Source organism: Uranotaenia lowii, chromosome 1 (genome assembly GCF_029784155.1).
Source record: "Uranotaenia lowii strain MFRU-FL chromosome 1, ASM2978415v1, whole genome shotgun sequence".
Taxonomy (NCBI): domain Eukaryota; kingdom Metazoa; phylum Arthropoda; class Insecta; order Diptera; family Culicidae; genus Uranotaenia; species Uranotaenia lowii.
The window spans coordinates 111,925,124-111,946,772 of NC_073691.1; the positions used below are offsets into that span (position 1 = coordinate 111,925,124).

Sequence of the window (21,649 nt, forward strand, 5' to 3'; positions counted from 1 at the left end):
ACATCCTGGTCACAGCACCAATGTTTTATCCAGGCTATGGCGGATAAGAAATATAACTTCTGTTCTGTGGGACGTCCGAAACTTAAAGAGGTAGATTTATTGGCATAGGGGAAAGTCGGGTAAAACGGACACCCTAAGGTAGAATCGCTATAGAAAATCAGTTATTGGCTTTTTCATCGCAGTATTTGGTCAGATGGATAGTTTAGGTTGTTTGCTATCACGTTAACCATAAGTATTAGTAAATTTCCCTCACCAAGCAGTTTTTTATAGCACACTAAAACATGCTTGCAAATAACAGTTTTTCAAAATGGTCGGGTAAAACGGACACTGCGTAGAAAAGGTAAATATTGCCGGAAAAAATGCTGTACTAGTACATTTTCTGTGAAATAAACATTTGAGAATGTTATTAAACCAAAATAGAGCCAACTGGTTCGAATCCGGTAGCGGAACAGTGTAGTTTTCGTAATTCCGTTATTAACAGTGCTGTTTTCACCAGGGATCAACTTTAAGCCGTTTTATGGCCTATTTGAGATACTGGGTAATTTTGGACTGACAATTTCACTTGTCAAAGGTCTTCTGAAAGCATATGGAAGATCAAACCGACAAAAAAATTGGAAACATCTAGAGAAACTTATGTGTCCGTTTTACCCGACCTTGAAGTGTCCGTCTTACCCGACCTGGCAACTTTTTTTTCAAGGCGTTTGTTGTTCAAGCCCGTCGACCAAAATTCGATGGTTTTCCTCCAGATGGCCAATGAAAAACCTAATAAAGATTCCACCGTTGAAAATGCTTCAAATTTCCAAAAATGTTGCGAGTTATGGACTATTTTCTGAGCACAAAAAATTACATCGAATGGCGCAGCATGAAAATTTTTGTTTGTTTTGTTTACTATTATGAGACCTTGCTTCCTACAAATAATCAAAAGGTCTCGAAAGTGTTGATACACCTAGGAAAACATATTCCCATCATTAGATTTTTTCCAAACATTGTAATTTCCGAAATACTGAAAGTGTCCGTTTTACCCGCTGTGTCCGTCTTACCCGACTTTCCCCTACATTTAAAATTACAACTTTTCGCGCGTTGTTTTTTCTACCGACTATTTGCCGAATTCCAGAGACACAAAATCGAAATTTGCGTGAATTTCATCTGGCCATCATCATCGGTGCGAGTGTTGTCGACATCGGGGAAGTGTTAATTATACCCCCGACAAATCGAGTGTGGTTAACGTGGGCTGTTACCGTTGGTTCCGGTGCTGTTTGCCGTGGGTAGCAGGATACAGGACGTCTCGGTGGATCGGTCGTTTGCGTTCAAGAGCGTCATCAGCAGCGAAGAGTCAACTTGGTCGCCATCTTCTTCCAAAGAGGACTACGTGGTTGCTGAACAATAGAAGATACATGTAATTGAAAAGTGCAAGAACCATTATAAGTCTCTTTTTCCATTTTTTTACTATTCTCTCGTCTATTTTTTTCCCTGTACATATTTTGAATTTTGGTTGCTTCGGTCATACTTTAAACACGGGCGACATTCGTGTTCCCGTGCAAAAATATGAGCGAAGGCGGGGGGTTAAACTCGTCATCGGTGGACGAAAAGGAAGGCATGTACGAGAATGAAGAGCATTTGGAGGATTCAGACGATGCTGGTCCCTCAAGTGCTAATCATACTCGTACGTCCAATAACTCTTCATCACCCACAGATGATAGTGTAGCTCCTCGACCCCGAACCTATACAGATGGTTTGTCTTTTTCTGGGCCATGGGTGGTTTTCATCCGGCCCAAAGCCAACGGCAAACAGCTCAATGTAGTGCAGATCACTGAAGATTTGGCGAGGTGACCCTCCGTAACGAGCGTTACTAAGGTGCGACCAAATAAGTTGCGCGTTGTCGTGGACAATCGTAAATCCGCTGATGAAATTGTTGCCAGCAAATTCATTAAATTAGAGTACCACGTCTACATTCCGTCTCGAAACGTAGAGATAGAGGGCGTGATCTCAGAAATGAGTTTGGAGGCCGGGAACGTTAAATCCCACGTCGTTGGTAAATTTAAGAGCCTTGATTCAACTTCGGTCGAAATCTTGGATTGCCGCCAAATCAATACTACCACCGTCGTAGAAGGAGTAAAAAAGTACTTGCCTAGGGCCTCATTTCGAGTGACCTTTGCGGGTACCGCCCTCTCGGACGGAGTTTTGAGGCTTTCTGTGCGGCTCTTCGTGCCTCGCCCAATGGAATGCAAGAATTGCATTGAATTGCTGCATCCAGCTTCTCATTGTCGCAGCAAGAAGCGTTGCCGCAAATACGGGGAGGCTCATGGGGAAGAAGCGTGCTCAGCAATAGAACAGCAATGTGTCTAATGCGGGGGCTCACCCCATGATATCTTCTTGTGCGAGGAATTTAAGAGCCGCTGGGATGGTCAAAAGCGCTCTTTGAAGGAACGTTCAAAACGTTCTATACTAAAGAGTGCGGCGCCTCCGATCCAACCGCAGTCCAGTAACTTTTTCAAAGTGCTGCCAGTTGACAAAAAAGATACAACAGATGAGGAGAATCCGTTTATTTTTGTAGCGAACTCTCGAAAGCGTGCTAAAACAAATATCAAGAAACCCAAGATTCCGAATAAAATCCCGACAATCAGCCCTCCTACCAACATCACCAAGAAAGCGATTGCTGCAGAAAAGAAAAAACAAATTCCTCCTGGATTCCGCGCGACCTTTTCACCACAGAATAAATCAACAGGGACTTCAAACGCCCCCATTACTGATACGGTTTTACCAGAATCAGCTCCTAAACGACTTTTCAAGTTTTCCAACATCCTTAATAGATTTTTTTCGTTTTCAACGTATCTGAATCCATAAAAAGCATTGTTAGTGCAATTCTTCAGTTTTGAAGCAATTGATGCAAACTACGCCCCTTCTTTCAGTGTTTATCTCTCTCGATGGCTAATTTACGCCGAGAGGTCGGAGATATCAATGAAATTGTCGCAGTTTAATCCCTAAACTGTATCCGTTCAAATTTCTTCTTCATGAAACTAGTTGCGATATTTTTGCCCTTTCCGAAACATGCCCAAGTAACAATTTAAATTTTATAAGAAACTGGAAGGGAGCTATAAAACCTCGTTATAAAACAACGTGAAGTTATGTAAACCACATTAAAACATCTTCAAAACACTTATAAGAGTAAAAAGGCCCACCTACAGGAGGTTCTGGAGAGAACTTTACAAGAACCTTATACAACCAAAGCTTAACCCAAAGCAGGTAATATAATTGATTCTCGATGTAGAAATTTTTTTTTGCGTGAATGATTTTTATTCGAAAAAGGTTTTGAAGTTGTATGTGTAAAAATAAGATTATTCAACTCAACAAAAAGAAGATTTTTTTCGGAAAAATTGAAAAATGACAATTATGTGCTATTCATTTTTAATATAACATAAATCGATTTTTCGATATCTTTATGTGTAAAGTTGTAGCGCTTTCATTTTTATCGATTAATTTTTCAAAAAACTGGTAAATAAAACGCGCGCCCACGTAGAATGACGAAATAGAAAAGCTTAATACAGAATACTGTATTACAAACAAACTTTTACCGAATCTATTTCTGTGTTATTTTCTTTTTTGAATGGCTGGCATGGGCTGGCATAAAGAAAAATCACTAAACAAAATAAATTATAACTCACAGGATTTATCAATTAGAAGTATTTATTGAATTTTCATTTTTATTGAAAATTCACTTCAACCCGAAGATGGCTACTGCGATTTTGGTCACAAAAATCGTGTCTCCTCTATCCGCTTCCGGGCACTTTCCGAAGCCGTCTGCGTTCTCCGTTCTAACAGATTTACTGGCAGCTGCTTCCGTTGAATTTGGTCCACATCCTACAGATCCTTGGGAATTCGGTAGAGTTCTGTAAAAATAACAAAAATTAAAAATTGATAAATGAAACACCTACCAGTTCTCTCTTGCTCGGTTGATTTCGAGCCGGAAGAATTGTTGCTTGCGTACCACCCTTCATTTGTCCAGCTCTCCAACGGCCCTTTATTGTTTTTCTCGCGTTGGTTCATTGTGCAGCTCGCCGGACGCACTTGAATCCGCTTCAGTTCCTCCTCGAGTAGGGGAGAGGCGGGTTATATGCGCATATTAAGGACAGCACTCGTTTTCTCCCATATTCCAATAGATAGGAGTACGAAAACTATATACACATGAGAGGAAATCTGTTTTATATACGTTTGAGTATTTTTTCTATTAAAATCTCTTACAGTTTTTGTGAAAATAATTTTATAATAAAAGAAGTCAAAATAGCCGATTTCCGAAACTGGCGGCCTAAATGCGCATATTTATGTTTTAAGCTATATTTTATTAACACTTGCAATATTTTGATATTATTTAATTGAAAATGGTAGAAACGGATGTTAAGCATACCCGCATACTAAAAAACTATATCTCAAACGGTCTATACGATTCCTCAACTGCTTCAGAAAAAGTGATTCTCTATGTAAACGTAGCTCTTCTATTAAACTTTACTTCGATGACAAATTTAAACGATAAAAACGAAACATGAACCTTCATGTGAAAAAGTGATGGTATCTGGAAAGGTGATACAATAGTAAGAACGATTCCCTTCAATTTTTCTGTAATCGTAAAAATGATCCCGAACCGTTAACCATACCGTCCATAACTTATGTCAAAAATGAGCGAAACGCCGGTCAGAGATGCCAGACAGTTTTACAAAAAATCAGTACGAACTTATAATCAAATCTCTTATATAATTTTGATATTCTGATACGACTCTGTAGCGTTTCAAAAACAATAATGGAACTTGAAGGTATGCTCATACATCATACTAAAAGAAGTTCATTATCGCTTTTCGCGATGTTTTTAATAACGTTCTAGTTGGAAATAGAGCTTGGAGTACCGATGGTGTTTGTGATTTTCATTGATGATTTTATCATCAGCATTAGTTTTTTTTTTGAAAGATTTTCATATTAACTATGATTGTCTACTAATAATACTAATACTAATGAAACTGATGAATACCACATACTAATCTAAATCTATAGTAGATATAGATGCAAAAAAAAATCATATAAACATAAAATTTGCTTTTACATGGTGTATGGCAATCTCGAACAGAAACATTGATTTAACTAAACGGAATTCCTCATTTCAATCAATAAGTCATTAATATCCTTCCCATAATCATCCAGATTATCTAAAATATTTAACTAAAAATATCGCATCTCAATATGTATAAACATATTGATAAAACATTCAACCTGGCACCACTGACGCAATCGTTTCATTTTTGTTTTGATGCGCCGGGAGAGTCATTGTCGTTGCCTAATCTAACTCCTTTGCTGGGCAACCAAAATCTCCGGCAAACCCTTCGCTGACCGCGTGCCAGTTGGCATAGTTTTAACCGATTTCGGACTCTCGAAGCAACCCCTGGACGGATCCAAAACGTACAGCTTCTGCGGCACCGTCGAGTACATGGCCCCCAAGGTCGTCAACCGAAAGGGTCACACCTTCGCCGCAGACTGGTGGTCCTTTGGGGTTCTAATGGTAAATATTCTTTGAAAAGCGTTGAATTCGTAAAATCGGTACAATATGAAAATCGTTCATTTCAGTTTGAGATGCTGACGGGCAACCTTCCCTTCCACGGTAGCAATCGTAACGATACGATGAACCAGATCCTGAAAACCAAACTTGGGATGCCAGAAAATCTGAGCCCGAAGGCTCAGAGTTTGTTGCGGGCCCTGTTCAAACGCAATCCCCAGAAACGGTTTTGAGTTGGCCCAAACGGGACGCGTTCGAGCAGAAGGAGGTGCGACCCCCTTTCATTCCGGCCGTTTCCCGCGACGATGCGTTTTACTTTGAAACGGAGTACACCAACAAATCGCCCAAGTATATGTTAGCTTGTGAGTTGAAGTAGAGAGCTGGGACTAATCGAGGGGTTTGGTGTTTTTCTTGCAGAGATTCCCCCGGTGGTCCGGTTAGTGCGAGTGCCCATGAGATCTTCCGCGGATTCAGTTTTATAGCGCCCTGTTTGCTGGACGACATTCAGAATCAGATGGGTCCCAGGGCACCGTTTACGAACGAAATTCCTGGCGTCAAACCGGTCGCCTTTGCCGATGAGTACGCAATGATGCAGGAGCTGGGCGGGGAACGTTCTCCGTTTGTCGGTTGTGTGAGAATCGTACCACCAAGAAGCATTACGCCGTTAAGGTTGGTTGTTTGGTCGTCGAACTACGTTTTGAGAAGTTGTTGTTTTTTTTTTGTTCTTGTTTTTAGATAATCGACAAATACGGTCACGATTGTCGAGAGGAAGTGGAAATTCTACTGAGATACGGCAATCATCCGAACATCGTGTCTCTGTTCAGTGTCCACGAGGACCCCACTTATGTGTACCTGGTAATGGAGTTGCTAAAGGGAGGGGAGCTGCTGGATCGAATCTTGTCTATTCAATATATGTCGGAGGTTGAGGCCAGTGCAGTCCTTAAAACGGTCGTATCGGCCGTTGCTAAATAAAATGATAAAATCAGAAAAGATCCGCCATTCTTATCCGAAAATCTCCCATAAACATTTAAAAAATTACGTCTGTGTTTGTGCTCTTTTGACGAACGATCCCTTAAACGGTTTGAATAACGTTGGAATAAAGTAAAGTCAAATCGTTAGAGAACTATTTACGTAAATGTTTAGGCATGGGAGCTCCTCCAAATAACTATAACGATTACAATCCGATGATCAAAATACATTTTCCACAAACGGTTTTTCAACCTTAACTGGACTGCATGTAGAACAGTTCTGCCATACAAGTGTTTTAACAGTTTTTAACAATTACATAACCTAACGACATATTGGAAATACTGTGAATTTGGAATTCACGATTCAACTAATGTATTTCACTGCTCGAATAATCGTTTGCTAAAAGTTTTTTTACGCTTCATGAAATCGTCGTTTAACTATTTAAGAAATCGTTTGGTTACAATCCTCATCTATGCGGGTACGTCAAGGCTGAAATTTTGGTGAAATTGTTTACATCACTAGTTCTTTTGCATGAAACATAGTTAAGTATGCCATATGACCATATTTCAAGGTAATATTTTGTTTATATCGTATTTTTATCGGATCAGTATGAAGTTCTTCTGTTTTCGCTGTAAGATCGTGATTTGAGCGTAGATTTAATGTTTCAATGATAAAAAGTAAAAAATTTATAAGACTAATTTTTCTTGATATAGGCATTTAACCTGCCTTGATATGGGCATTCAGAACCTGTCTCTTATTCCAATATCTTATCATTTACAACTTTGCCAAAAGCTTCAATTTGTTGAATTTCTGATTTGCAGTTGAATAAGAAAGAAAAACCATTAAAATTTTTGTTCACAGAATCTGTACGCACGATAATTAAAGTTCGATATATTCTAACAAAACTGACAAAAATCTTGTTTGAATTTTTAAATTTTTTCGACTTCATATAACAATTCAATTTTTTTATGCCATGTGTTAAAAGCGTATTACCCTCAAACTGCACTAATTAGATATGATGAATCTCCAGCCATATCGTCAATCGGCTGTATGCGCATATTACCCAACATGCGCATTTAGGAACACTTCCCGCATACCAAAAAACTATATCTCAAACAGTATATACGATTCATCTACAGCTTCAGAAAAAGTGATTTTTAGTGTAAACGTAGCTGTTCTATTAAACTTTACTTCGACGAAAAATTTGAACGATAAAAACGAAACATGAACCTTTAAGTGAAAAAGTGATGGTATCTGTAAAGGTGATAGAATGGTATGAACGATTTCCTTAATTTTTTCTGTAATCGTAAAAATTATCTCGAACCGTTAACCTTACCGTTCAAACTTAAACTTCAAAAATGAGCGAAACGCCGGTCAAGAGATGCCAAGGAGTTTTACAAAACATCAGTGAGTAGTTATGAGAATATCTCTTATATTTTTTTTATTCTGATACGACTCTATAGAGTTTCGAAGATAATAATTTATCTTGGAGGTATGCACATACATCGTACTAAACGAGGTTTAGTTCACGCTTTCCGCGATGCGTTTAAAATAGCTTTAAGTGAAATTAAGCACGGTTATTACGAGTGATTCTTTGCAAATCCATCTGCCCTTAATAACAATTTTATTTAATTTGTGATCCCTAAACCAAGGTCATTCTATGTACCCCCCTTGCCCTAAACCATTCTTAAATTACTACCCATAGTCATCATGATCAGATTAAATATTTACCTTTAAATTTTGCATCTCAATATTTAAACAAATATTGATAAAACATTGAACCTGGCACCACTGACGTAGAATTAGTTTTGGTTGTCAAACGTGAAGAACGAAAAAATCGGTGTGGTCTTCTCGTGTTTCATCCGTTGAAAATTACGTTCCGCGCGAATCCGGCGAAATAGCGCACAAATTTGTTAGACCGCAATATCGATGCCATGATTTTGTGGCGCTGGCTAGATGAAACCTTTTCAACACAGTCCGGGAGACGGAACGAAGTTTATTCAGCAATTGCGATGTTCTGTGAGGTAAGTTCGGGAAAATTCTCCATTTATGTGGGTGCCGGTTTGCGGCACGCAGTGATGTGCAAGTTCATGTTACGCAACAGATTCTATCTGTAATTGATTTTTCTGCTCATTTTTATACTGAGCGTTTAATTGCACTGTTTTTAAAAGAAAGTGTATTTTTTTCCTTTCCAGCGGTTATGCTACATCTGCCGCTAGTTCCAGTCAGGGACTAGACCGATCTTTGAAGCGGCTGGAAGAAGATGTAAAACGCTCTGGAAGAATTTTACGCCGAGATCTGATAGATGTTCCGGAGGGAATCCGTATTAACCGTTCCGCTTCCAGCGGTCAATCTTGACTGGTTATTCCTTGTTGCGGTATGTTAAACGCGGTGTCTTAAGAATCACCTTAGCTGAAATTTTTAAAATTCTCATTGCAGGTCACCTAGTTCCAGAAGACCTTCCCGAGGTGCGTAAAGCTCTGAAGCTTGCACGCAGCAATGGACATTTCCCACTACAACGCCCTTCTTCGGGTGTATATAGATAATGAACAACGGAATTTCTGGCGGATTTGCAGGCCAAGGGAGTTGAACCGAATCGGGTCACCTATCAGCGATCAATTTCGCGCTACTGCCAAGAGGGAGCAAACAAGACTCTGGAATTCCTGCGAGAGAAGCAGCTTACAGTAATTGAATGCGTTTTCAACGCTGCGCCAGGACAATTTGTTTTTTGCTACGCATCGATATAGAGCGGCGCGGAAAAACAATATTCAATAAAATGTTGCAATTAAAAAACATTTTCCATTTTTATCCGAAAATCTCCCATATAAATTAAAAATATTGCGTTTGTGTGCGTGCTCTTTTTACGAACGATTCCTAAAACGGTTTGAATACTGTTGGAATAAAGTAAAGTCAAATCGTTACACAACCATTGACGTAAGCGTTTAGGAATGAGAGCTCCTCGAAAAAAACTATAACAATAACAATCCGATGATCTAAATACATTTTCAGCAATCGGTTTTTAAACCTAACATGGACTGCATGTAGAATAGTTCGTCCATACAAGTGTTTTAGCGGTTATTAACAATTACATAACCTAACGACATATTAAAAATACTGTGAATTTGGAATTCACGATTAAACTAATGTATTTCACGGTTTGAATAATCGTTTGCTAAACGTTTTTTTACGCTTCATCAAATCATCGCTTTACTATTAAAGAAACCGTTTGGTTACAATCCTCATTTATGCGGGTTCCCCCTATTCGGATCTGAACCAAAATTTTAGAAAATTGTGTTTGTTTACATTTCACAAGACGTTAGTTTCTTTTTTTTCAGTTGCTTGACACGTCATTCACGCTTATTTAAGAATACCTATTTCGGTTTTATAGCGCGGTTTTAAAATTGCTGTAAAGAGGCCTTGAATGCCAATAAACATACCGTTAATTTTAATAATCGTGAACTAGTTTTTAAAAAAAGGTTTTATTGCCGTTTTGTATCCGTCTCGCAGATAGTTTATATAACGATCTGCGTAAAATAAGCTTTACAGCTATCAAAGCTTTCTGAAACCCCCTAAAAAATTTCCACTTTTTCTTACAAAACCATAAGGAGTTTAAAATGTTGTTTGGGATGGCTTTCTTCTCAATCACACATCTCCTTCCACGATTATAATACTATTTGTTTGGATCGCAACGATTCTTTTGGAGGGGTGCATTTGGGGATCAATAAACACCACTCCTTATATAGAATCCACCTCCCTTTATCAGGAGAATTTGAAGCTGTTGCTTGTCATACAACTATAAGAGGTAAGGACTTATGCATTGTCAGTTTGTACTGGCCTCAGAGAGTGCAGTGGATCAAAGTCACCTAGAGGACCTGTGTTCAGTTTTGCCTGAACCAAAGTGGATCCTGAGTGATTTCAATTCACATGGAACTGTTTGGGGAGAACAAATGGACGATTGTCGTTCTACTCTTATCTATGACATTTGTAACAGTTTCAATTTAACAATATTGAACACGGGTGAAAAAACACAGGTACCTAAACCTCCTGCAAGAAAAAGTGCAATTGACCTCTCACTCTGCTCAAGTTCACTATCATTGGATTGCCAGTGGAAAGTAGACCCTGATCCCAATGGTAGTGATCACTTGCCAATCAAAATTACAATCACCAATGGGGCCAGCACTTCAAATTCAACATATATGGCATATGACCTTACAAGACACAGATTGGAAAAAGTACTCGGACGAAGTAACAGATGCCATTTATTCTATGAATGTTTTACCTCCTTTGAAGGAGTACCACTTTCTTTCACGTTTGATCCATGAAAGTGCACTTTGCGCTCAAACAAAACCCATCCCAGATTCATCTGTTCTTCGAAGGCCCCCAAATCCTTGGTGGGACCAGCAGTGTTCCAAGCTTTATAAGGACAAACCAAAAGCATTCAAATATTTTCAAAAACATGGAACCCTCGTCATTTTTGAACCATATTTTTCCCTTGAAAATCAGTTCAAAAAATTGATCAAAGAGAAGAAAAAGGCGTATTGGATGAATTTATCACGGGAAACATCCTTGAGTACCTTATGGAAAGTTGCACGAAACATGCGTAATCGATCATCTACAAATGAAAGTGAAGAATACACACAAAGATGGATATTCAACTTCGCACGGACAGTCTGTCCAGATTCTACACCTGTGAAAAAAATAATCCAGAACGTGCCTCCTGATAGGTGTGGTCTGGATTCGAGCTTTTCGATGGTCGAATTTTCACTTGCCCTCCTCTCTTGCAACAATTCAGCTCCGGGAAATGATAAAATCAAATTCAACTAGTTGAAAAACCTTCCGGACGCCGCAAAATTTTGCTTGTTAAATTTATTTAATCAATTCTTGGAGAACAACATTGTTCCCCAAGAATGGAGACAAGTGAGAGTTATCGCAATCCAAAAGCCCGGAAAACCAGCATCCGATGCGAATTCGTACCGTCCTATAGCGATGTTGTCTTGTATACGCAAGTTGATGGAGAAAATGATTTTGTTTCGTTTGGATAAATGGGTAGAAGCAAATGGTCTCCTTTCAGATACTCAATTTGGGTTTCGAAGGGGCGTCCCTTTGCCGATTGTCTTGCTTTGCTGTCTTAAGAGATATAAATGGCGTAGGCAAAACGTGTAATCTGCAAAAGCTCTGCAGTGTGCAGCGGCTGATGAACCTGCGTGTAATCAGCGCATACCGAACGGTGTCCTCGGTAGCTGCTGATGTTGTGGCGGGGGTCATGCCCATCTCGGTCTTGCTAGAGGAAGATACCTTCTGCTACGAGCACAGGCACATGCCCGACGTGCGGAATCATGCCAGAGAGACCTCGCTGTCCAACTGGCAGCACCAGTGGAACAGCTCGGAACGTGGCCGGTGGACCCATCGCTGGATCCCTAATATCGGATCCTGGATGGATCGAAGACATGGTGAGGTGGACTTTTGCATGACACAGTTCCTGACTGGTCACGGATGTTTCATGCAGTACCATCATCGGTTTGGACACGTGGCTTCGCCATCCTGTCTAACCTGCGGAGACATAGAAGAGACACCAGAGTACGTAGTGTTCAACTGTCCAAGGTTTGAAGAGGTACGTGCTTACATGCTTGCCGTCTGCGGACCGGACACGACAGCCGACAACACAGTGCGAAGGATGTGCGAGGACGCCAATACTTGGCGCGTGATCAGCGATGGGTTCACCCGAATCATGACTGCCCTGCAGAGGAGTTGGAACCAGCACCAGTCCGCGATCGGTGTAGGGTGACTCCTTCGTCGGGGAGCACCTGAGTAGTGTGCGTCCGACCCTGGCAGTAAAGCATACAAAAATAAGACAACACCTTCTGCGTATGCCGAGCTGCTAGGTACGTCGCGCGTCTGTGTGTAGGATACCTCCAACGTAATCGTTGTGAAGTATCCGAGTCGAACGCGCTCTCTGCGACGGAAGCTGTGGGGATAAGATAATACCTTCTCCACAGTGGAAATCGTAGGGGCACGTCGCGGAATACTCTCGGGTAGAGTGGTCTCACGTCGCCGTCGGATGAGCCACTCGAGTCGGGTAGGATGACATCACCGTCGGGATTCATCTGAGTCGCAAGCGTCTAAGACCCGTACGTGTGCTGTGACAGGCGCGAGTCTAGGATAAGCTGCTCTCGATTCGGCACACGGCGGGCAAAAACCCTAGGGTTGCCAGCCAAAATGGGAGGAGGAAGACCGGACCACGGTCGGAGTAGAATGCCCTTTCGGCGGGGGGTATTCGAGTAGTGTACGTCCGATCCTAGCAGTAAAGCATACAAAGATAAGACAATACCTTCTGCGTATGCCGAGCTGTTTAGGTACGTCGCGATCGTTGTGTAGGATACCTCTACCGCCGCGGAGTATCTGAGTAAAACGCGCTCCCTACGAGGGAAGCTGCGGGGATAAGAGTATACTTTTTTCGCAGTCGAACTCGTAGGGGGAAGAGTATTTACGACGCGAAATACTCTCGGGTAGGGTGACTTCACGTCGTCGGCGGGTGAGTCACCTGAGTCGGTGTAGGATGAATTCTTCGCCGGGAATCATCCGAGTAGTTTTTCGTAAAGCCCCGGACGTGTGCTGTGACAGGCGCGTGTCCAGGATAAGCTGCTTTCGATCGGCACACGGACGGACAAAGAGGAGAGGGCCTCAAGGGGGGGGGGGGGGGGGGCTTAATAGCGGCACGTTATCCAAACATATGGGAAAATTGTGCCTGTGTTGTTTTGGTCTCTTGCAGTGGTCTCGAACAGAGGCGGAGCGCACGATTTTCGTGGGAACCAAGCTAGTCTCGAGTTGCGAGTAAAGGCCGGATCTCAAGTCGTTAGAGGAGAGGTTCTTAGTCTTGAATCGTAACAAGAGGCAGGGTATATATGCTGGAGTTTGACTCGAACTGGAGTTTGCCGATGAGCGCTTAAGCGCGGACTTGGTCTCCCATCTCAGGTATAGCCTTCGTTGCAGGTCCGGGTGGGAATATGGCCAGAGGCCCCAGGTGGACTTTATGGCGTAGGGGTACTTAGTATCATGAGTCGTCCAATTGCACCCATGGACCCAGAGTAGCAAACTGGAGGGAATCGGTCGCTCGCCGTGCCTTGGAATGCAATCCGTAAAAAGGATTTACCACCTGAGTGATCAACTAATAAAAAAAAAAGATTGTCATCCTGGGCTTTGGAGCTCAGGATTGAGTTTTCTCCTCAGAAAACGGAGATGGTTGTTTTCTCTAAGAAACATAGACATGCTCAACCCAAACGTCAACTCCTAGGCAGACCGATCACTGAATCGAGGTGTTTTAAGTATCTTGGGGTTTGGTTTGATTCCAAGTGTACTTGGAGAGCCCACATTGAGTATCTGAAAGGAAAATGCCAACAAAAAATAAATTTTCTCCGATAAATCACTGGCACCTGGTGGGGAGCCCATACGGAAGATCTTTTAAAATTGTATCGAACAACTGTTCTTTCAGTAATGGAATATGGTAGCTTCTGTTTCCAGTCGGCTGCCAAAACACTCCTCATCAAACTCGAGCGTATCCAATACCGTTGTCTTAGCATCGCTTTGGGCTGTATGCCCTCAACGCACAACATGAGCCTTGAAGTTTTGGCAGGAATACTCCTTTTGAAAGATCGATACAATCTACTATCACTTCGGTTCCTCATCAGGTGTGAGGTCATGAACCCATTGGTGATCGTTAATTTTGAAAGGTTACTAGAGCAAAATCTTCAAACCTGATTTATGTCTATATACCATTAGACTGAGTCGATTTGGGGTCATTTTTGAATTTCTCAAACCCTGGGGTCTTAAAAGCTTCGTCTTGGTCCAAAACTCATCCATGATTTTTTGTAGAATTTTTAAGTAACGTTTACATGAGTAAATTTGATCTTTTAGGTTTGTATGGGAAAATTGAATATTTTGTACTGAAAAATCAACATGATTTTTGTTTCTTCTGTGGAACCGAGCCAGCTGACAGTTTTTGTGCCAATTTATAAAATTCCGAAAGGAAATTTGCCGCTGAACAACTTTGTCGAAGACTTTAACTTCGTATCTTATTAGGCAAAAAAGTTATTAGCTGTTTAACAGAGGTATGTCTTTTCGCATTGATAATCAATAAATTAAATCGACAACACTGCTGGAGCCTCGCGAAGTAGTGCATGAAAAGTATAGTCATGCAATACCTCGCTATATAGGCACCCTGCAGGGATGTCAATTGAATTTATTGTTTATCAATGCAAAAAGACATATCCCCATTCATCACCTAATAACTTTTTTGCCTAATAAAATACGAAGTTAAAGTCTTCGACAAAGGCACAAAAACTGTCAGCTGACTCGGTTCCACAGAAGAAACAAAAATGATGTTAATTTTTCAGTACAAAATTTTCAATTTTCCCATACAAACCTAATAGTTCAAATTTACTCATGTAAACGTTACTCAAAAATTCTACAAAAAATCATGGATGAGATTTAGACCAAGACGAAGCTTTTGAGACCCCAGGGTTTGAGAAATTCAAAAATGACTCCAAATCGACTCAGTCTAATATACCATGTCCTCATGTCAATGCAGGTAAACCACAGAGAACAGACGTACAAGCTAGCCCACGAAACTTGTGTAAAAATCTCAACACTCTTTTTGAACTAATTTTTGTTTTTTGGCTACTATTACGCCTTTTCGAAAACTGGGCACTTTAAAGTTGATTTGTAACTCTTGAACGGCGCAATAGATGGCACTGTTTGCAGTCAGTTTCTAACGTATTTTTGGTGATAGCATTTGAAATTTTACACACTTTTTTGACGGTTTTTTGTTCGAGCTTGTACGTCTGTTTTCTGTGGGTAAACCCTTCTTCGTACTCTCCAACTCGTGTTTCCAACCCAGATTACGATAAGTCTTCTGTCCAGTTTGATTTGTCTATGCAGAAGGAAATTCGTGGAATCCCGGATCCGCATCGCCCACTTCTGATTCCAAGAATTTTCGAAGCTAAATATATACACGTCGATGCTGATAAATTGTACTTTACCGATGGGTCTCTAATTGAGGATAAAACGGGATTTGGAGTTTTCAACGAAACAACTAGCGCCTCTTATACTCTCCAGTCACCATGCTTTGTATATATAGCAGAGTTAGATTTTTGCGCTTCGCTCTCCGCAACTTACCTTGGAACGATCCCATCAGCCTTCCTGCATATGAAGACAGACGCAATCTTATAGGACTTGATACTCTGTCTTCTCGTCGAGCTGTCTTAGATGCATCCTTCACATCCGACATCATTCTCGGTAATGTTGATTGTCCTCAAATTTTAGAAAGTTTAAATTTTAATGTAAGGCCCAGAAACCTTCGCTCTCAATCTTTCCTGGTCCTTCCACATGCTTTTGATTTTCATTTATCCCGAAACACATTAAAACGTAAATTTCACAGAGAGCTTTTGTAATTTAGGCTTATCTATACTTAAATGTGCAAACATTGCTAGATTGTAAAGTGTGTTAATTTTAAGTACTCGATGTATCATTTGGATTTAAATTGTAATCTGTTGATGCAAAAGATGAGGGTTTTTACGCGCATATGAGAGGGATCCAATCCAACTTATATAGGCTTTTTCCCCTCCAATAAAGAAAATAAAGAAAATAAAGAACCCAAAGTTAGCTGCTATTCACTGGGCCTTGGACAGTATCGCTTCAAGGCCAGTTTGACTCAATAAAACGGAATCCAGGAGGAGTTTGATTTCCTTGTTTTGCAACAATCGGTTTTTAGGGGGGCTTATTGGAGGACTTATTGTAGGGATCTTTTTGGGAATCTTGGGTGTCTTTGATGTTGTTTTAACACGTTTCCGGGAGTTCGCAACAAAAATAAATGGGTTTTCTTCATCAGTCGTCTCTTCGTTGTCAACTGGCAACACAGAAAAAATGTTACACGAATGAGGTTGGGTCGGTGGAGAAGCGCTCTTTAAGATAGAGGCATAACTGAACGTCTTGATCGTTATTTTAAAGAGCGCTTCTGTTTATCCCAGCGACTCTTAAATGCCTCGCACGAGGAGATTTCATGGGATGAGCCCCCGAAATAGACACATTTCTGCTCTATTTCCGAGCACGTTCCAGCCCCATGAATCTCCCCGCATTGGGGACAGCGTGGCTTATTGCAACAGTGCGACGCTGTGTGCCCCAACTTGATGCAATTTTGACAATGCATGGGCCGAGCCACGAAGAGTCGCACAGGAAGCCTTAAAACTCCGTCAAACAAAACGAAGTGAGGGAGGGCGGTACCAGCGAAGGTCACACGAAATGAAGCTGAAGGCGAGTACTTTGTAACTCCATTTACGACGTTGGCAGTTCGAAGTTGACGGCAATCCAAGATTTCGACCGAAGTCGAATCAAGGTCCTCGATCTTACCAACGCCACAATATTTTAATCGAAGAAATCTGAACTCTTAAGAAAAATTTAAAAGCAGACACTGCTTAAACCTATTCTTAAGGAAATGTACATGTATCAAACTAGTCTACCTTACGGTTGACGAAATAAATAATTATAAATATTTCCAACGCCGTTGCCCGATCAGGAGAGCATATTAAAATAAGAACTTAAACATATCTCAACGAGATATTAATATCTTTTTCAGTTAGAATATAGTTGTTATAATTTTCGACTCTTTGTTTCTTTAATCTTGAATGCGAAAAAAAACACACATTCAATTGCAGATAACTCATCACAGTCAAATCGTATCGCGTCACAAACTTGTTTCTCAATGTTTGAACTACAATTCCTGAAATTCTGAGCTTTCTAGCATACTGTAAACATATTTTAGAACACAAAGAGTGAAAGTCTCCATACAAATTTAAAATCCTTTGCGCCAGCTCGTGCTTCTGCCAAATGACCTGAAACCTTCAGAAAGTAATTTTTTCACCTAAAGGCACCAACCTAGGGGGTGTCGCATGGAATATAAAGATTTTTTCTGATATGGGCCAGTCTAATATAAAGTGACGGACAAAACTTGTTGCCCTTCAGTACCCATTCAAGCATGGACTCTTCCAACTTTTGGCACATAATGTTGATATTAATATCAGTAATCATAATAATAATAGTGACTTAAATTAATATTCTTATACCAAAATCAAGACCCACCCCAAGAGCCCTTTCGCCACAACACCCTCCATCGAAACATTGACCCAAAGCATTCAATCTATAAAAAATCTGTTCTCCCAAACATCTCCAAAACCACATGAACAGTATTCAAAGGGTTGCCAGTTAAATATCAAGGCCAAAAAGACATTAAAGATGATGAGAAAGTTTGCCAAAGCAAAAATGTAGGTGTTCTTATATTTTGTCGCGCTGTTTTTTTAATTTTTATTTTGTTATAATGTTATTAAATTTTAGGACTTCAAAAAACATGCAAAGTGTATGGTGTTGTTTTTAAGAATAATAACTATACTATCTTCGAGTAAAATTTGTGAAGTTACGTTTCGATTAGAAAAAAATGAGCAATCGATGCATGGCATAAAAGTTAGAACGAAAAAGTGGAGTTTACAGTTTTAGATTGAACAAATGATGTCAAATTTAAATACATATTTGAGAATCGTTGAGCGACCCTCAGAGTTAAAAAAGAGTTAAAGCAGAAATTTGGCATTGGGCCTTTGGCAGGCCAAGGAACGATTTCAGTCCAAAAGGTTTTGATTCGGGAACATAGCCCTATATTTGGCCCAATCTTATATATGTACAGCGAACATGTCTGCACAACTGTGTCATAAAAAATTGGTCAGAAAACCTGTTCGATAGCACGCGTTTTATTCGAGCAAATAATATACGTACCTTTCCAGCAATAGTTCACATGGCGCGAATCACGTTCCACCAGTTGATGATACGATATCAGAACTGCCATTGTTGTAAAAAAATGGAAACAATTTTCACTCTAAACTTGAACTCCGAAATGTGACACTCGAAAAACGTCTAAATGCATCATGGCTAGCTTTTCACCCTTTGGATGTTTCACACATTTTTTACGCGCATAAAAAAAGTTTCTGTGTAAGCAAGTATGTATACCTACTAATGATTGTACGGAGCTGATTTCCTAACGTTTCGTGTGAGCGTTGTTTACGCATCTGGCGGCCAGCGCCGGGTTTCGGAGTAACCGAATCTGCCCCCCAATCGACCGACGCGTTGATGAATAATGAATAACAGCACGCTCAAAATTAGAAGGCATGGCATATGAGCTATTACTAACTGCCTTGTAGCGAACACTGAGGTCAATAAGGTCAGGTTTGGAAACAATGCATATTTTGAGTCCCAAGCATGTTCATATAATATCCTAAATTCATCCCTGAGAAATAAAAATGGAAAAATAATATCCAAAGCAGTTTTGGTATTTTTATGGTGATTAGTTCCCTTCCAGGGATGGAAAACAGTAGAAAAAAACAAAAAAAAAACGCTCAAATGTCAAATTGATCTGATTAAATCACCGACCAGTGAGCAGGCATCTAATTTTGTTTCATTAGAATGACCATTCTTAATACTTTTTTTAAGTCGTTGAGAGTTTAGCAATGGATAACCCGCATGGAGCAGTATCATACAATAACGATCACCATTATCTTCTTCCCAAGACACTCAAAAGATTCCCTTTAAGGTTTTTGGATTATAAATGAACGATTATACTAATCGTTTTTTCATCAAATGGAATCGTTTAGACACAAATAACGATACAGGGAACGGGTTGTTAAGTAAATAAACGATTCATTTTTTTGCTTTTTTCTAAATTAAAATTAAGTTGAGAGCACCTGAACGATATATGCAATCGTTATCTTATCATTTTTTAGAAGTTTTTAAGACGATACTACGTATCTTTAAAAGATCTTTTTACGATTCTTAAAATAAAAGGAAACGTGTAATAATTTATTTCAGATAATTATATTTCCCAACATATGACATTCTATTACAACATTATTACATTACAGATTTGATTACAAGATTTGTAAATGATCATTAAACATAATACATATGTGTTCGATTAGTTCTACATAACATAAATAGAATATTCCAGTGAGCGATGTGTTTGCCGTGTGGACTTGGACTACATGTTCGAAACATAACTTTTCCTTAAAGCTTTTGTTCTTTGGCTGTAGTAATTCTTTTTATGTTCATATTCCCCTATCTATTTCCTGTTCTCTTCTAAAGTGATCTTAACTCAAGCAAACAATTGTAAACACACAGCTCGATTCTGTTTGATATTTGAAATGGTTCAAATAACCAAATTGTTTTGTTCTTTGTTTCAAGAAATAATTGATTATAAAGTTATGATTATAGTTATGGCCCTACTCAAGCGGCTTGAACAACGGAGTGTTACAGCAACGTAAAGTTAAAGCATCTATACTTAAAAAAAGAAAACAATAAATGCCAATTTAATGTTGTGTATCATCATTCAAAATTCTCTTCTATCTATCCCATATTTCTACTTAATTTTACTACAGCTTGAGCCGATTGAAGAACATAGTCCAATAGTCCCATTGACTACACACAACCATTGGCAGTCAAATTCTCCGACATTTCCAAAATGGGCTCGGGAAGGCCACTATCTAAAAGATTTTTCGGCATTTTTTATCGGCAACAAAGATCAGCTTTTGCAATACCCTGTGTTGAACTGAAGTTGTCAATCGCCCTGCATTTTCATATGCTGTGATAACCCTCGTCCTCCATTCGTATTTTGGTGGATCGGGTGAATAAAGCTCGGAGGGTGACTCCCACGAATTAAATCGGCGCCAGCAGAGTCTGTGGAACTCCGACAAGACGGCCAAACCAACGGCATTGGACAGGAAGGTGAAATAATCTTGAATCACAGACCCAATCAGATTCGACACCTTCGATGAGGACGATGAATTAAACGCTACAATCTTCATCACACTCCCGATTCTGAAGCTTCTTGGTTCCCGCATGCAGGCTCCTTGCGACGAAAATTGAAACGCTGTACCAAAGTTTTTCCATCCATCACCGCTTCCTTACGTTTGGTCATCGAACATTTCCTGGAAAACAAAAATGTCGTTATTTTCAGTTGAAAATATAAATAACAAGAAGCATTCATACCCAAATCCTTTGTTTTGTTTGCCTAGTACGACTCACGCGGCGAAAGGTATTTGTTCTGCTATCTGTAAGCTTGCGGTGAATATCCGTTTGCTAGATTGAAAAATTTTCAGCAGCCCCGTGAACTGCTTCACAGCTTTTTTCATCAGCTTGTCCATGGAAGGGAGGGTCTCCACCCACCGTTTGCATTCGTAACCTACCGACCGGCCCCCTTTGTGAGACGGATGAAGGGAGTCTGAAAACGTGCCCAATTACTCAAAAGTGTCGTTCTACTCATACTTGGAGCCTGGAGCACATGTAGAGGCACTTTGCCGCACTTGTGGCCGGAAACTCTAAGTGCACCGAAACACTGTGTGGCTGCCACGTACGAGCTTTCAAGGGTATTCCTTTCATGCGTGAATGCTGCGACCCTGTCCTCGGTTGTACCTAGAGACAGGACAAGCGCAACGTCACGGATGAATGATTCAAGATTATCATTGCACCATCATCTCCTGCCAGTGGTTCCTTACCAGGATGCTCCAAACGCGTGATTTTGTTTCTCTGCCTTGCTCTTGTTCTCATCACGTTCATTGCCCTTATCTTTACTTGCTGCGGTGTTAGCGACTCGAGCCGGCGATAGTACAATGTTCGCTGCGTCGTTTTGCTTGATTTTGTTGTTGACGCCGGACGCTTCGGCTGGGGCAATCGATAAGTGGACAGATCACTTCCATTTACCTTCCAGGGGCCTGGCTATCGGAATAGTAGCTATCGAATGCTTCAATCGCCCCCTGGCCATTTTTCACCATTAATCGATTTCTCCACCAGCCACACTGGAGGGGACCTCCGGATCCCAGCAGCGGTAGCGATGCCATTGACGAGGTTAGGAGGAGCTTCGGATATGTTTCGGATCTTTTCCTTAAATAAAACAAAATAAGCACAAACATAAGCATAATATAAAAATTTAAACTCTTACCAATTCTATATACAGCTTTCGGAGCCCGTTCTATCCGACACGATTCTTAGGATCCGGATTTCACGTCGGGGAATTCTCGTTCAAGATGCGATTCGTTCTCTGTGATCCTGCGGAGATTC

At 40.4% G+C, this 21,649-nt stretch overlaps 1 protein-coding gene and 2 long non-coding RNA genes across 4 annotated transcripts in view; 2 read left to right on the forward strand and 1 right to left on the reverse strand.

The window, feature by feature from the left end:
- The window catches only part of LOC129756309 (uncharacterized), a 42,045-nt gene extending 23,402 nt beyond the window's left edge, over positions 1–18,643 (reverse strand). Inside the window, exons 1-2 of the mRNA XM_055753157.1 lie at positions 18,555–18,643; positions 18,320–18,382 (exon numbers count right to left, since the gene is read on the reverse strand). Coding sequence (XP_055609132.1) covers positions 18,320–18,382; positions 18,555–18,609 — 118 coding nt within the window. The 5' untranslated portion in view covers positions 18,610–18,643. The remainder of the gene's footprint in view (positions 1–18,319; positions 18,383–18,554) is intronic.
- Positions 5,305–6,529, forward strand: LOC129756323 (uncharacterized). Of its 2 annotated transcripts, none has more exons than XR_008739440.1 (4): positions 5,305–5,542; positions 5,608–5,884; positions 5,954–6,205; positions 6,272–6,529. It is a non-coding gene; the product is annotated as an uncharacterized LOC129756323 (long non-coding RNA). The 2 variants fall into 2 exon arrangements; XR_008739441.1 differs by having other exon boundaries at positions 5,608–5,863.
- On the forward strand, positions 8,230–9,273 carry LOC129756332 (uncharacterized). Its single transcript, XR_008739442.1, has 3 exons — positions 8,230–8,529; positions 8,701–8,882; positions 8,945–9,273. It is a non-coding gene; the product is annotated as an uncharacterized LOC129756332 (long non-coding RNA).
- Positions 18,644–21,649: the final 3,006 nt, after the last annotated feature.